Source organism: Grammomys surdaster, unplaced genomic scaffold (assembly GCF_004785775.1).
Source record: "Grammomys surdaster isolate TR1022 unplaced genomic scaffold, NIH_TR_1.0 126158, whole genome shotgun sequence".
NCBI classification, from domain to species: domain Eukaryota; kingdom Metazoa; phylum Chordata; class Mammalia; order Rodentia; family Muridae; genus Grammomys; species Grammomys surdaster.
This window is the reverse complement of record NW_021620966.1, coordinates 2,608,198-2,623,958: the sequence shown is the minus strand read 5'-3', so window position 1 is coordinate 2,623,958 and position 15,761 is coordinate 2,608,198. Positions and strand designations below refer to the sequence as shown.

General features: G+C 44.8%; 1 protein-coding gene across 2 annotated transcripts in view; it reads left to right on the top strand.

Moving 5' to 3' along the window:
• The window catches only part of Fndc7 (fibronectin type III domain containing 7), a 37,486-nt gene extending 24,519 nt beyond the window's left edge, over positions 1-12,967 (top strand). For both annotated transcript variants that reach the window (XM_028757418.1, XM_028757417.1), the window contains 4 exons: positions 3,655-3,915; positions 7,760-7,789; positions 10,216-10,277; positions 10,361-12,967. In XM_028757418.1, coding sequence (XP_028613251.1) covers positions 3,655-3,915; positions 7,760-7,789; positions 10,216-10,259 — 335 coding nt within the window. In that variant the 3' untranslated portion in view covers positions 10,260-10,277; positions 10,361-12,967. The remainder of the gene's footprint in view (positions 1-3,654; positions 3,916-7,759; positions 7,790-10,215; positions 10,278-10,360) is intronic.
• The last annotated feature ends 2,794 nt before the right edge of the window (positions 12,968-15,761 follow it).

The following is a 15,761-nucleotide window of genomic DNA, read 5'->3' as shown; positions in this document are numbered from 1 at the left end:
ATATGGTGCTGGAGCAGTACCTGGGAGCTTTACATCTTGATCTAAAGACAATAAGGAAGGGGGATGGAGGAAGAAGGAGAGAGAGAGAGAGAGAGAGAGAGAGAGAGAGAGAGAGAGAGAGAGAGAGAATATACACATCCCATAACAAGGCTATACCTCCTAATCCTTCCCAAACTATTCTACCAACTGGGGACCAAGCATTTAAATATATGAGGCTATGGGAACCATTCTCATTCAAATCACTAAAATTGCTAAGGTTCCATGATACCTGGCCCAGGCCCAATCCTTCCTTCCCATTTAAAAAGATGCTGCCTCTCTACCCAGCTTTCCTCAAGTGTGGATTACTCTCTTAGTGTATGTGGGGTGGACACTCAATGTTGGACATCATCCTCAATCACTCATCACCTTATCAGTTTATTTGTTAGGTTTTTGTTTTTTGTTTTTTGAGACAGGGTTTCTCCGTGTGCCCTGGCTGTCCTGAAATTTATAGAGACCAACCTGCCTCTGCCTCCCAAGTGCTGGGACTAAAGGTATGTACCACCACCACCAGTCCTCACCACCTTATTTTTTGGATATAAGATCTCTCATTGAATCTAGAGCTCACTGATTTGGCTAGATTGGCCGGCCACCAAGCACCAGGAATGGTCTTGTCTCCCCCCTGCCCAGTGCTAGTATTATAGGCTCATGCCATCCTGGTGACACTGGGCCTAGTTTTTACATGAGCGCTGGAGCACAAACTCTGGTCCTCACACTTTTGTGGCAAGCACTTCCCTGACAGCCATTGCCTCAGTCCTATTCATGTACATTACATGATTCCTAGCATATTTATGATTCTCTTTGACTTAAAACTTCAAAGCTCAGAGGTTTCTGTCAGTAGTTGGTGCATGGCTTCCCCTGGGAAAGAGTCTGGGTTATGTTTCCTGAAGGGATTTTTTTTTTTTTTTTTATGACAGAGAGACCTGTCAAGGGTAACTCAGCCTCGAAGAGTTTTTAGAAAACATCAGAGAATACATTCTACTTGGTTTGCATGGTTCTCCCATGGTGTTCTCTCTCTGTCTCTCTCTCTCTCTCTCTGTCTCTCTCTGTCTCTCTCTCTCTCTCTCTCTTTCTCTCTCTCTCTCCCTGTCTCTCTGTCTCTCTCTCCCTCTCTCTGTGTGTGTCTCTCTGTGTCTCTGTCTCTCTCTCTCTCTCTGTCTCTCTCTCTCTCCTGAACCACTGCAGCTCCTCCTAAAGTTTCTCATTTCAGCAGCTCAGACAGAGCAAAGGCCTCTTTCTATGCTCTCCACAAACACCAAGCCATTCCCAAATAACAGGAAGCAACAGCAGGCAGAGGGGCCAGCAAAGGCTTCCTCTTATATAATTCTAACCTGCTGAGGCAGCTGCTTGGAGGGCTGTTTAAAAAAACTCCAGGAACCACCTCCAAGCTAGAGGAGAAATTGCATGGTCGTTATTAGCTGCCTCTTCCTGGGTCTGGGACAGTGGAGTTAAAGTATAATTTTGGCATCTTGGAGATAGTCAAGAATGACTTACCTGGGAGGCTGTATTAGAAATGGCTTCTTTTTGTCTTTTGGTTTTTGAGACTGCGTTTTTCTGTATAGGCTTGACTGTCCTGGAGCTTACTCTGTAGACCAGGCTGAAGCTTGGGATCAGCCTACTTCTGCCTCCCCAGTGCTAGGATTAAAAGCATGAGACACCACCGCCCAGCTAAAACAATTTTGAAACAAGAATAAGTTAAATCAATCCAGGCAAGGTGGGTCATGACTATAATCTCTACTTGGGGGGTCCAGGCAGGAGGGTCAGGAATTTAAGGTCACCCTGAGCTACAGGGAGCCTGTGCTAAAGGAAACTCAAAACGAAACAATTGTTTTCAATCAGTAAAGAGAATAAATTAAGCCAGGCATATGTCAAAGCTCTTGTGGCTTTGACAAAATATCGAACAAAAAGTAGTGCATGCCCTTAGTCTCAACTTTCAGGAAGCAGAGGCAGGCAGATCTGTGCGTTCAAGGCCAGCCTGGTGTAGAAGATGATTTTTCAGGACAATCAGACCTACACATAGAAACTCTGTTTAGAAAAACCCAAAACCTAACTCTAAAACAAAACAAACAAACAACAACAACAAAAACCCACCACCACCACTACCAACAGCAAACTTAAGGAGTTGGAGTGACGGACCCAACAGTAAGATCATCCACTGTTCCTCCAGAGGACATGAATTCAGTTCCCAGCACCCATGTCAAGCAGAGCCTCACACAACTCCAAGAGTATGTCCTCTTCTAGCCTCTCCAGGAATTGCATTCACATGTACAACACACACACACACACACACACACTTAAAAATAAATCAACAAACAATGAAATGACTTTTAAAAACTGTCAGGTTTCAGTTCATGGTGAGGAAATTGTGCAGCAGGAGGGGGATGGACACATTGTCTGAACTCAGGACCCCCATCTGATGGAATGCTACCACTCACTTTTAGGGTGGTCTTCCCACCTCACTTAACATAATCTAGATATTCCTTTACAGACTTTTCCAGAAGGTAACTTTAGATAATCCGTCACAGGCTTGTCTGTTGGCTTGTCTCATGAATGTTTTTGGATCTCATCAAGTTGACAGTGTCAGCCAACCACACCAGGCTCCTGCCTGGCGACCCAGCACTCAGAAAGCTGAGACAGAAAGGTTCACCAGAGAGCCATGATTTCAGACTCTATAGGGAGTCAGACCCTATCTCAAACTACCTTTCAAATAGTCAACTGGTTAATCAGTCATGGTGAACATAGTGGCATAGCAGCAGAATCCCAGAACTTGAGACTAAGCAAGAAGACGAATTTAAGGGCTGTCCTGGGCTATATAACAATAGCCCACCCCAAGCAAATATACACACAGAGACATACATGCACACACACACAAACACACACACACACACACACACACACAGACAGAGACATGGCGGGGGGAGGGAGATGAGAGAAAGAGAGAGAGATCATACACAAACCAAGTGAGTCTGATTATCTTTCACAATTTAAAAGATTATACAATATGATCTTTATTTTAGCTAATGAGCACTCCACCATCTGGTGCTCTGATTAGTTCCTAAGATGTGGCCCACTCAAACTATTTGGAAGACAGAATCAGAAGTGTACCTAATCACTCAGCACAGGTGAAGCGTGGACCAGCCTGTCAGAGAAGAGACTGCTTCCAAGGTGTGCTACTTGGCTCACCACTGCCATTTCTTTTTCAGTTAATAGTGAGCACAATAAGTTATATTTAAACTTAGTCCCACTAAAGGCAAATAAAATTGGGGCATTGTGCTATACCTTGGTGGGATCGTGAGCGTTTGACTCACAGTTTGAGTCATGAGCAGTGCAGCGTCTCTCTGCCAACTGCAGACCTTTGATTCACCAGTGTCTATAATAAAAACCCCATACCCTACCCCACCCCACCCACACATGCATCTCTGATCGTGTGGCTCAGCACGGTGTGGCTCAGCACAGGAAGAACGCTTGCATCCCTTCAAACCTTGCTCTGTCCTAACAGGGATTAATCACTCTGTGCAGAAGACTCTACTTGTGATCTTTCTCCTCTGTAGTGATTGTAAATATGGCCGTGCTTGTATGATGGTGGGATAAATAATTCTATACTTTTTTTTCCTGCAGGTGCCTGTTGCCCACTGGGGGTCAAATTATATAGGCTGGGCCCTAATGGCATCAGGATTTACTGGCAAGCCTCAAGGGGATCTGCCAATTATAGCACCGACCTCTATGGTTCCAAAGGCATATTTACATGTGCCCCACATGCTGGTCTAAGTTTCTGTGACATCACCAACATCCCCTGTGGAGACGTATACACCGTGATGGTCTCACCAGTTGCTGAAACAGGACTGAAGCTTACTTTCTGCCCGAAAAAAGTATATTCAGGTAAAGCAAGTTAGGACTTTAATTTAAAACCAACCTTGGAGTTGAATGTAGTTCAGTGGTACACCACTTGGCATTGCATGTACAAGGCCCAAGCACCCAAAAGAAAAACATAAAAGGAAGATTAAAACCAACCCTTGGGTTGGTTTAATGTGTACTCCAGTTTGCTTTCTGTTACTGTGATAAACACCAGGATCAAAAGCAATTTAGGGGAGGAAGTGTTTGCTTGGTTGTAGGTCACAGTCCATCATGAAGGAAGTCAGGGCAGGAGCAGAGGCAAGAAATAGGGAGGAAAGCTGATTACTGGCTAGCTCCCAGGCTCATATCAATTGCCAAAATTCTCACAGACATGGCCCCAGGCCAATCTGCTGAAGAAAAATCCTCAATGGAGGTCTTTCCTTCCCAGGTGAGTTAAACTGTGTCAAGTTGACAATAAAAACCAACCAGTAGAGCGAGTCTTCAAAGTTCTTGTCAGGCAAGCTTGATGACCTGAGTTCAAAACCTAGAACCCACATTAGTTAGGGTTTATATCGCTATGATTTAACACCATGGCCAAAAGCAAAGTATGAAGGAAAAGGGTTTATTCGCTTCAACTTCCATTACTGAGGGAAGTCAGAACAGGAGCTCGGTTGGGGCAGAAAGCTCGAGGCAGCAGCTGATGCAGAGAGCACTGAGGAGTGCTGCTTACTGGCTTGCTCTCCCATGGCTTGCTCTCCCATGGCAGGCTAAGCCTACTTTTTTATAGAACCCTGCACCCTCCCACATCAATCACCAATCAAGAAAACGCCTTACAAGCTTGCCTACAGCCTGATCTTATGGAGGCAATTTTTTTTTTTCAATTGAGTTTCCCTCCTCTCAGATGAGACTCCAGCTTGTGTCAAGTTGACATAAAACTAACTAGCACATGGTGACAGGAGAGAACTGACTCCTGAAAGTTGTTCTCGGACCTCCACATAAATGCTCTGGTACTCACCCATACACACACTCTCACATATACAAAATAAATAAGTCTGGAAAATAAATTAAAACGAACCTTCAACTCTGACCCGGGAGTTAAGATTCAGGACAATCCCACGTAAGTGCTCTGTGGGAATTGCCAAAAGCTATGGGAACTCTGGCTTCTTTGGAGTTGTGGTTTGTAATTTAATGTGGACCTCTGCTCCTCTCGATGTCTTTTGCTCACCCTTCAGATACTATTTACGTAGTAAAGTGAATTAAAAGTGATTGGAGATTTGGAAACAGATTTTTTTTTCCTGAGATAGGGTATCTCTATGTAGTCCTGCCTGTCCTGGAACTTGATCAGTAGACCAGGCTGGCCTCCAACTCAATTGCATCTGTCTCTGAGTGCTGGGATTAAGGGTGTGTCCCACTACCTGGCTGGGACAGATTTTTAAACATAGTCTAGAGATGACAGTAACCACCCTGTCGTGTTGGACCTTATAAGATTTGAACTTTGCCATACAATGGTCTACAAAGCAAGTTCCAGGACAGTCGGGACTCTGTTACACAGAGAAACCCTGTCTTGGAAAAAATAAAAATAAAAAAAGGTCTTGAACTTTTACTTGCAGATTTTTAATTGCAGATTGCGAATGAGGTCTAAGGGAAAGTTTGAGGATCAGAGAAAAAGGAACGTATGAATCATAAATTAAGTCTGGAAATATGAGTGGGTAGACAGATTGTGATCACAACCCAGGGCTGTCAGCCTGGGCATCTCACCAGAGCTGGCAGGAGACATTAGCAATTCTCTTGTTCTGTGTTCCAGCACCCTCTGCTACCTTGCCCAGGGCACGGTCATACATTTTTCATGTGCTTCTAAGAGAAAGAAGAGAAAAGCAATAGTAAAGCCCTAGAATTTTGCAGGTGAATAGGAAAAAGGGAAAATGACTCATGAGCCTTCACTGATAAGCAGTCCACACTTTCTAATTACATGTGGGTAACAAGTTCAAGATGGCTCTAGGTGATGCAGTACGGGCAGCTCCTCTGAGGAAGGGTGGTCCCACTGGCCTTCGATGTCCTGCTTTGTTTCTTCTTGTTTTGTTTTTGGTTGGGGGAGGTATTTTGCCTACAGAGTAATCCGACTAGCCTTGTGAGAAGAGAAAGGAATGGATTCTTGGGGTACAGATGAACTCTTTGGAAGATAAGCTTACCACTCAATAACAACATGTGTCGCTCACTGGATATTTCACAACTTAACAAGTGTCTTCACAATTATATCTGACTGAATCACAAAATAACCCTAAGATATAGACTCAGCAGACATAAACGGTCTCCAATTTATAAATAAGGAAACTGAGACCCAACAGCTCCATAATCTCTAGCTACAACAATTTTCTTCAAGTCACCAAATTGTATATGGGCCCAACTATGCATAGACACAAAATGGTCACTGGAGGATCCTTCCCAAAAGTACACTCGGAGGGCCGAGTTTGCCTTACTGCTTGTACACTCCAAAATGGTTCAGGCCAGATCAACCTTTCCATTCTTCCCACCCCATTACATTTGGAATATTTTTTCATAGAAATTGTCCAAGTGTGGTTGTTATTAGGACAAGAAGAAACCTATTCCATTGTTCAGAGAGGGGTGTGTGTAGGGCTGGATGCAAATGTAGGTCTGAGGTTGCACCGTTGGGAGAGGAGTGGGTGTGCATAGCCTATGTAGGCAAAGGAGCTAGGCTGCCAAGTGCATCATTAGAAGAGGCTACAACCCAAACCTGGGGGAGTCCCAAGTTCCCAAATCATTCCCTATGCTTGCCTGCCTCAACATTGCCTTCTCTTGAGTTTTTTTTTTCTTCTTTATCTTTGGTCTACTTTGCATTTATTGATTCTTAGCACTTCTGGAGATTAGATTCAGAGTATTGGGCATGCCTGGCAAGCACCATACTTCTGAGCTAACAAGAGCCCCTAACCTTCTCTTAAAACTTTCTTTTGAAACAGTGGCTTGCTAAATTGCCCTTCCTGGCCTCAGCTGCCTAAGTAGCTCAGATTACAAATGTGCTCCTCTGTGTCCAGCACGTTTATTCTTTTTTAATGTGTATATTTTCCATCTGAAATCCATCAATAGGGTTGGGAAGATGGCTCAGTGGGTAAAGTGCATGCCACACAATGTTAAAGACATAAGTTTGCATCCACAGGACACAAGTCAGGCAGGGCAGCTCACACTGGTAGCCTTGGCACTTGTTAAGCAAGTAGGGAAGTGTTAGGCAAAGGCTTGTTAGCCAACTGTCTTAGTTAGGGTTTTATTACTGTAAAGAGACACTGTGACCAAGGCAACTCTTATAAAGGAAAACATTTCATTGGAGCTGGCTTACAGTTTCAGAGGTTCAGTCCATTATCATCATAGCAGGAAGCATGGCAATGTGCAGGCAGCCATAGTGCTGGAGGAGCCAAAGAGTTCTACATCTTGATCCAAAGGCAGCAGGAGACTGTGTCTTCTCCACTGAGCATAGCTTGAGCATAGGAGACTTCAAAGTCCATCTCTGCAGTGACACACTTCCTCCAACAAGGCCACACCTTGTCCAACAAGGCCCCTAATAGTGTCCCTTCCTATGGGCCAAGCACTCCAACACATGAGTCTGTGGGGGCCATGCCTATTCAAACTACCACACCAACCTAGTCAAGTCTATGGACTTTAGGTGTAGGAAGAAAGTCACTATCTCAAAAACTGCAGGTGGAGAGCAATCAAAGAAAGACACCTGACATCTTCAGGTCTCCACTTACACACTTGTGTGTGTGCACCTACATTAACAAGTACAACACACACACCATAAATACACAAATAAATATGTAAATACGTCAGTGAATGTATTCTTAACGCTTATGTTTTGGTTTTTGTTTTTTCTTTTTTACAGTTACCTGTTCTGGTAGTACACTTGGGATGGGTAAGTCATTTTTCCCAAGCATAGATGTAGGAGAGAATTTGTGTGTCTGTGTGCTGCAGTCACGTAATGAAATCATGATCAAAGCTAATGCCGACTCCTGAGAATGTCAGAGGCCCCTTTGATGTAAGAGTGTCCTTCCCCTCTTCACATTTCACAAACCAAGATGAATTCCTTTAGATGTTGAAATCTTTTTAGTCTTCTAGAGTCCCAGAGAAAAATGCAAATTTTTTGGAGGGCAGCTGACTTTTCCTGCTCCCCACATACTTCCTCTGGAACGTGGTTCCAGCCTGGCTTGCACGCTAACGTTCCTTGGAGACCTTCAGTTTTACTGATGCTAGGGCTCTGGCCCCTGAAGACATAGCATAATTGTTCTAAGTTGAAAGCTGGGCAGCAGGACTTTTAACAGCTCCTCTGGTGATTTTAAAGTGAAGTGAAGACTGAGAGTTGCTGCGGTAAGCAGGGCTTCTCCCCAGCCGGTGCAGATCCCCACCAGGCAAAGGCTTGGACTTAGCGGGGACAGAGGCTTTCCGCCTTAATGAGGTGAGGTCTGAACATGCTTTGAATAGCACAGCCTTAGAGAGAATCAGCCCCTCCCCGTTCTGAGTAAGCCACCTGAGAGCCTCTCCAGTACCATGCAAATCATCATGTCTCGGAAGAATTTCTAGATTTCATCCTTATCTTCTGTGAATACCAGACTAGTCAGATCAGGATCCTGGCTGGCAAGGACCCTCTTGACCTGCTAAAAGGAGCCCTGGGGAATCTGTTCACTTAAGACTTCCTTGATCCTTGGACTATCATAAATCTTGTCAATGCCATGAATTGGACTTTTTTTTTTAAAGACAGAATTTCACCATATACCCATGTCTAGCCTGATACTCACTCTGTAGACCAGGCTGGCCTGGAATTCATAGAGCTCCACCTGCTCTTGCCCCCCTAGTGCTGAAATGATAAGAGGTTTTTACACTACAATGCCTGCCTGAAATTACTTTAAAAAAAAAAAAAACTATATTTCTCATGTAGCTCTGGCTGTCCTGGTACTCATTCTGTAGACCAGGCTGGCCTCAAACTCACAGAGATCTGCCTGAACCTGTTTCCTGAGTGCTAAATTAAAGATTTATGCTACCATACGACTGTGAACTCACTGATCTCGTCTGAAACGGCTTCCTAAGCATTTGGATTTAAACCCTGCTGCTCTTATTTGCCAATAGCTGAAGTATTCAAATTCCCTAAACCTATTTTTCCTCATCTGAAAACTGAAGTAATAGTCATTTCATAAAACATAATGACATTATATGAAATGTAATTAATTGGACGCAGTGAGAACTCAGGATCAATTTTATCTCATAACTCTATTATGTTCTGGATATTAACATTTTAATGTGCACTTCTAACGTAATTGTATGTTAACCTTAGCCCTCATAATACTTGAAGACAGTAGTTTTAAAGTGTAGGCCCAACAATATCCATGTTATTTGATAGCCTTTTAGAAATGTTTCGTCTAGAATTTGGCCAAAGACCTAGTAACTGAGAAATTCTGGAGCCTGGCAACTTTGTGATTTTGACTTGGGTGTTTTGTTTTGTTTTGTTCAAGACAGGGTCTCTTTGTGAAGCCTCAGCTGTCCTGGAGCTAGCAACTAGCTCTGTAGTCTAGGTTGGCCTCAAACTCAGAGAGATCTGTCCGCCTCTACCTCCCAAGTGCTGGGATAAAAAGTTTTTACACTACAAGGCCCCTGCTAGGGTGGGGCTGGGAGAAGGAGAGGGGCCTTATTGACTCTAAGGTTGTGCTATTCACAGTGTACTCAGACCTCACCTCATTAGCACATAAGGACTCTGTCCCCTGCCAGGTGCGCCACCACCTGGCCAGCAACTCTGTTTTAACAAGCAATACTTAGGTAAGAGGATCAGGGCACTAACTTGGGAGAGCGCCTTTGTTGCTGGAAACCTGCTGCCTGGTTGGAGGTGAAAGTGACAGGTATGGAGTCAGTGTGCCCAATGTGGTATCCTTCTCCTTTGGTACCCAGCCAGCTTCAGTGTCACCTGCTCATCCTGCAGAGCTTTGGGGACTCTCCTCCCCATCCTTAGCAGATGATATTCACCTTGTGCAAATGTCTGAATGAACGACATAGTGGAGGTTTCTCAGGGGCACAGCAAGTTGGCCTGAGGGTGAAAGGAATATTCTTCATCCAATCAGTACTGTGAGCTCAGGGATTCTGGGAGAATTCTTTTCGTGAAGCAGGGGGTTGGTCACACTGGTGAGTGAGAAATGTCTGGTCGCTTTGAACAGTTTGGTAGCTCACTTTCCTCCTTGCTCTCTGTGAGGTGCAATAAAAACAGCATTCTGAATATTGACAGTAACAAACTCTCAGCACTTAAGCAATGTCTGAGCTTGTGATGCAGCCTCTGTGTCCTCTTCCCTGTCCCTTCAGTGATTTACAGAGGGAAGAGGAACGATACAGCGAGCCCCAGGTAAAAACAGACACTCCACAAGGTGAGTAGAGAGAGTTAATTCTGTCTGATTCCACAGCAAGATTTTGTCTTCCGTTTTAAAAATTCTCCTCACTTGTCTTCCAGAGTCCCTGTGCTGTTAATGAGCAGCTATGGAAACTCGCTATTAGAATACAAAATATCCGTAGGATAGGAAAACCTCCTTTGCCCTTCAAAGGAGTAACTCATGCTCTGTCTTGAGAGGACAAGGTCAAGTGTGTCATCAGCTGCAGAGAAGTTCAAGATGAGCTGTGGAGAGGAGAGGACTCCACAGAGGAACAGTCCAGAAAGTCCCCTGGAAGTTTGCCAGACTGCATCAGCACAATGTCACAGCCTGGAAGCATAAAAGCAATGCTTAGCAGAAATTTATTCAGAGGCTTCAAATCTAGACACACCACAGAATGCCGTCTATCCCAAACCCATGTAGCTCAGGCTGGCCTTGAAGTCTCAACCCTTCTGCCTCAGCTTCCCAAAGTGCTCAGGTGACAGACGTCCACCATTATGCTCCATCACAGACTTTAAGGAGCCTCTCAATAGCTTGCCCATATAGCATCCTCTCCACAGGAAGATTGGAAGTGTACCTCCACCGCAGTCAAATCATCCTCAGGAGGACAGCATTCACCGCAAGACAGGCCTTTGTCAGGACTTTTTAGCTTGAGTCTACAGCAGCTGCTGCTAGAGCAACGTGTGGTAACAAACGCCTTGGCACAAGTTCCCAGGAAAGCTGAGCTGCCTGCAGACTTCACTGAGTCAGAGAGCGCCATGTGAGCAGACATCTGCCAGAGCCTCTGGGAAAGCAGAACCATAGGTCTGTGGCTGGAAAAACTGCCATCAGGCTCTCGGAGTGAGCAAAGATGTCAAGTGGAGCAGCAGCCAAGGGCAGGGAGTCTCAGACTGTGGCAGACACACACACACACACAGACACACACACACACAGAGCCTTTCGGAGTTCATCGATCTTGTATCCCGTTCTCTATGCTTCATGCACACTGCAATGGCGTCCTTTCATGCTTGGAGAGGGAAAACAGTGATATATAACATAAATCTGTTGTACCTAGAACAAATGTTTGTCTATCTACTGCCAGAAAAGTAATTTTAAAATCGTATGAGTAAGATTTGTGTCACGCGTCCTCAAATGCATGGCTGTAGGGTGTGAAAGGATGGCATCAGTGGCTAAGAGAAGAGGCTGTTCTTGCAGAAGACCCGAGTTCCAATCCAAGCCCTCTCCTGGTAGCTTATAAACATCTGTAACTTTGGTTCAAGGTGGTGGTGGTGGTGGTGGTGGTGGTGGTGGTGGTGATGGGCCATAGCCTCCCTCTTCTGGCCTCCAAGAGCACAAGGTACCAAATGGTGTACATGCAGGAAAGTTAGGCATGAGGCCAGCAAGGAAGAGAGAACAAACTTCTTCTCCTGTATCTTCTTTCCAAGTATGAGGGAACATGCTGGTAATGTCAACACTCAGGAGTCTGAGGCAGGAGGATCATGAGTTCAAGGTCAGCTTGGCACACATACTGAAATGTCCCAATAAACAAATCAGGGATGCAAAATGTGTCACAAAGAGATTTTTATACTATCAAGTATCTATCTTTTAAAAGATTTATTTTTTGTTTTACATGGATGAATGTGCTGTCAGAATGTATGTCTGTGCACCACGTGTGTGCCTGTGGAGGCCAGAAGAGGACATCAGATCCCTTGGGACTGGAGTTACAGGTGGTTGTGAGCTGCCATGTGGGTGCTGGGAACTGAACCCAGGTCCTCTGCAAGAGCAGCAAGTGCACTTAATCAACAAATCATCTCTCCAACCCCTATTTATTTATTTATTTTTTTTACAATTTCACATATGTACACTTTGCATTCTGAACACTCACTCCCCAGTTCTCTACTGCCCCGACCACTCTCCACTCTCCACCAATCTCTCTTGTGTTCCTGGATGTTTTGTTTTAGTGACACAGAAAGATTTGCCAGGGCTATCTGTCAGGTGTGATGGGCTCAGCAGAGGATACACAACTAAAGATAGCACCCTCCTCTCAGAGGATCTACTGATTGCCAATGCTTCAGAGGTAAAGGGTGGGGTCCCATGAGCCCCTTGCTAAAGAGATCTTTCCCAGACACAAGCCAGTTCTAAAAGTGGAGTTAAATGTTTCAAGAGCACAAATGGAAGGGGGTTGAGTTTTGTTCACTTAAAAAAAAAAATGTTTTGCCAGTCAGGATAACGCACACCTTTAATGCTAGCACTCAGGAGGCAAAGGTAGGTGGATGTCCGTGAGTTTAAGGCTAGCCTGGTCTACCTAGGGAGCTCCAGGCCAGCAAAAGCTAGATTGTGAGACCCTGTCTCAAAAAATAAAAATGTTTTTAACTGGGTGCAGAGATGTATGCCTTTAATCCCAGCTCTTAGGAGGCAGAGGCAGTTGGATCTCCATGAGTTTGAGGCCAGCCTGAACTAGATAGTGAGTTCCAGGACAGCAGGGCTATAGAGAGAGACCTGTCTCAAAAACAAACAGCAACCAATCTAGGCAGTAGTGCTGCACACCTTTGTGTATGCCTTTAATCCCAGCTCTTAAGAGGCAGAGGCAGGCAGATCTCTGAGATTGAGGCTAGCCTAGTCTACAACGCAAGTTCCGGGACAAACAGGGCTACACAAAGAAACCTTGTCTCAAAACAAACAAACAAACAAACAAAACATTAAAACCAAAATTTTTTCATGTATTTTAATTAATTTTTGTCAGTGAACAACATAAGAGTCATTATGAAAAGTTCACATGTACAGTATTATACTGACCTCATGTTCAGCCCCACTATCCTCCCTTGTCCCACTCCACAGCTTTCCTTTGGTTTCTGAATACCACAGAGGGAACAACTGTTTCTCACACAGATTCTCAGCTGTCATTCTGGAGACTTACAGTAATTAGTATATTAAGATCAGGCCTGGAAATAGCAGGTAGGTTGTTTTTGATTGTTTGGGTTTTTTTTTTTTTTTTTCATGATCACCAAAGGATTCCGACATGTAGAAGTTTGGAAAAACTTAATGGGCCTGCCTTGGTGAATTCTTTTCTTGAAGTAAGATTTCAGTGATGGGAAGCTGAGATGATGGAGACCCGTGGCCTGTGAAGAAAGTCTTGTGAGCCCTGAAGTGCTCTGGGGGAGTTCCTTGTTTTGCTCGGAAAGTCTTGGTGGAAGAAACATGAAACCGTATTCTGGGCTCACACATGGTTCAGCACTCCTGTGAGACTATGTGCTACATCAGGTGACAGTAAGGTACCTTCAGAATGGTACCTCAGAATTGGGTCTGTGGCTGACTAGAAGAAATAAGCAGCTTAGACCAAATGGAAGCCCAGGATCTCTGTTCTCAAAGATCAGCACAAGAAAATGGCCATATCCACTTAGCTATGTGTCTAAGTCTAGGAGCAATGGCTAGCATTCCACAAAAGTCAATGTGGTCCACACTGGGTGAGGGCAAAATTAATGTTTATTTACTTTATTTACCTAATATGTGTATTGCACAGGCCACACACTGCTAACAGCTTTCTGCATACTCATTTTGTAAGGGTCCATGATTTGGCAAAGAGTGACACCCGAGACTCAAATAGTATGTAAAAGCAAAGAGTGTTTTATTCTGCAGAAGTCCAGCATGCTGGGGTCTCCCATGACCAAGACAGAGAGATAACCAAGTAAGCTTGCAGGCCTAATTTAAAGCACATTAGGGGATTCTTGGGGAGGTGACTGTCTGTGTACTGGAGGCTATCCGAGGAGATCTCTGGCCTGACCCAGTGGGAGGGTTCAAGCAAAGAGAAAAGGGCACAAGCTGGAACTGGAAGTGCTTCTGCCACCTCTGCTGCTGCTGCTGCGGTGCAGCTATCTTGGTAGCTGCTGTTGCTCCAAGACGTTGCACTGGTTGTGCTGAGTCAAGCAGAGCGAGCAGAGCTGAGCTGAGTTGGCAAAGGGCTGGCTATCAAGAGAGCTGAGTGCAGGGGAGCTTCTGGTGTCAAAAGCTTCCAGAGAGCATGCTCTTCCCAGGCAGTGTTACAGCTCTTGTGACAGATGCTGTTAGATGACAGAGTATCTTTATATACAGTTTTGGGGTGGGGGTGGGATCTGACAGCAGTTGCTTCCTATGGGTTTGGCCTGAGATGCCGCATCTACATGAGGAGGGGGTTGGGGGCACTGTCCCACGTGATTGATGGCTATAATTCTCTTTATGAGGTGCTGTGGCTACATGACAGGGGCCTGGTGCTGGGAGCAGGCAAAGGTCCTACCATTCCTTCAGGATCCCCGGGAATTCAGGCCTTAGCTCAACCTTGCCAGGCTTTCTCTCACAGTCCATTGCCCCACAGGTGATCTTTATCTTACTCTATCCCTAGGGACATTCCATTACTGGGGTGAGTGGGCTGGAAACTGTTGCTGAGGAAGTAGCTGAGGAAGTCTAGAAACTGCTGCTCACCCATCGTCCTTGCCTCAGGCCAAGCAGTGGGGCACTTTCTGAGGCCTTGGCTTGCCTGGACTTGCCCAGTCCTGAACTGCCAGTTTGAAGCCTGTCACTGAGTCAGCCTAGTCTTCTCCGATCATGAACTCAGCCTAGCCTTCTCAATTTCACTTCCATAAGAACCCCACAGGGTAGGTAAGAACTTCATCCTCTTTCCACAAATAGGGAAAGAGGCCCAGAAAAGTTAAGACACTCGCCCACATTCACACAGCTCACCAGTGCAAACACTCTTGGGAATCAAATCAGGAGTGCAATTATTTACACCCAAGAATCGGTATTTTGTTGATGGGAAGTCCTTCACTAGATTATTATGGTAAAATCATGAATTTCCAACATGGGATAAAAGGAAATGGGATTAAAGGAGGGTGACCTGCTCTAATTCCATTGCCCCCAATTCAAGCTATTTTGTCTGTTCAACTGTTTTATGCCTGTGTAGCTTTTCATCTCTGGCCAGTGTTGGTGTGTGTGTGGTTTTTTTTTTGTTTTTTTTTTGTTTTTTTTTTTTTTTTTTGCCTTCATTCCGATGTGTCATGTTCAAGGAATCAATCCAAACACTCTTTTTTAATCTGTGTATGAGAGCCAACTAGAGGAGACCTGAAGAAAGAGCTTAGGGAGATTATGCAAAGCTAGGGAACATAGGAGAATGGGAGAATGGACAAACGCCTGCAAGAGAAGGAGGGATTATAGTCTTGGAGCCAGATAGCTCCAGGTCCTAGCTCATCCTGAGATCTTACATGATGTACTTAACTGTTCTCAGCCTCTTTTTTCTCATTTGTAAACCAGCAATAAAGATTGTCATCTTGCTGGGTTTTCCACGGTTTTAGATATGTATCCAAGGTCTACGGAGATAACTCAGTTGGTGAAGTATTTGCTGAGTTAGCAAAAGGACCTGCGGTTGGATGAAAATCTGGGTAAAAATTGGGAATGATGGTGTGTGCCTCTTATCCCAGTCCTGAGGCAATGGAGACAGGAGGATTGCTGTGGCTTGCTGACCAGTCTGTCTATTCC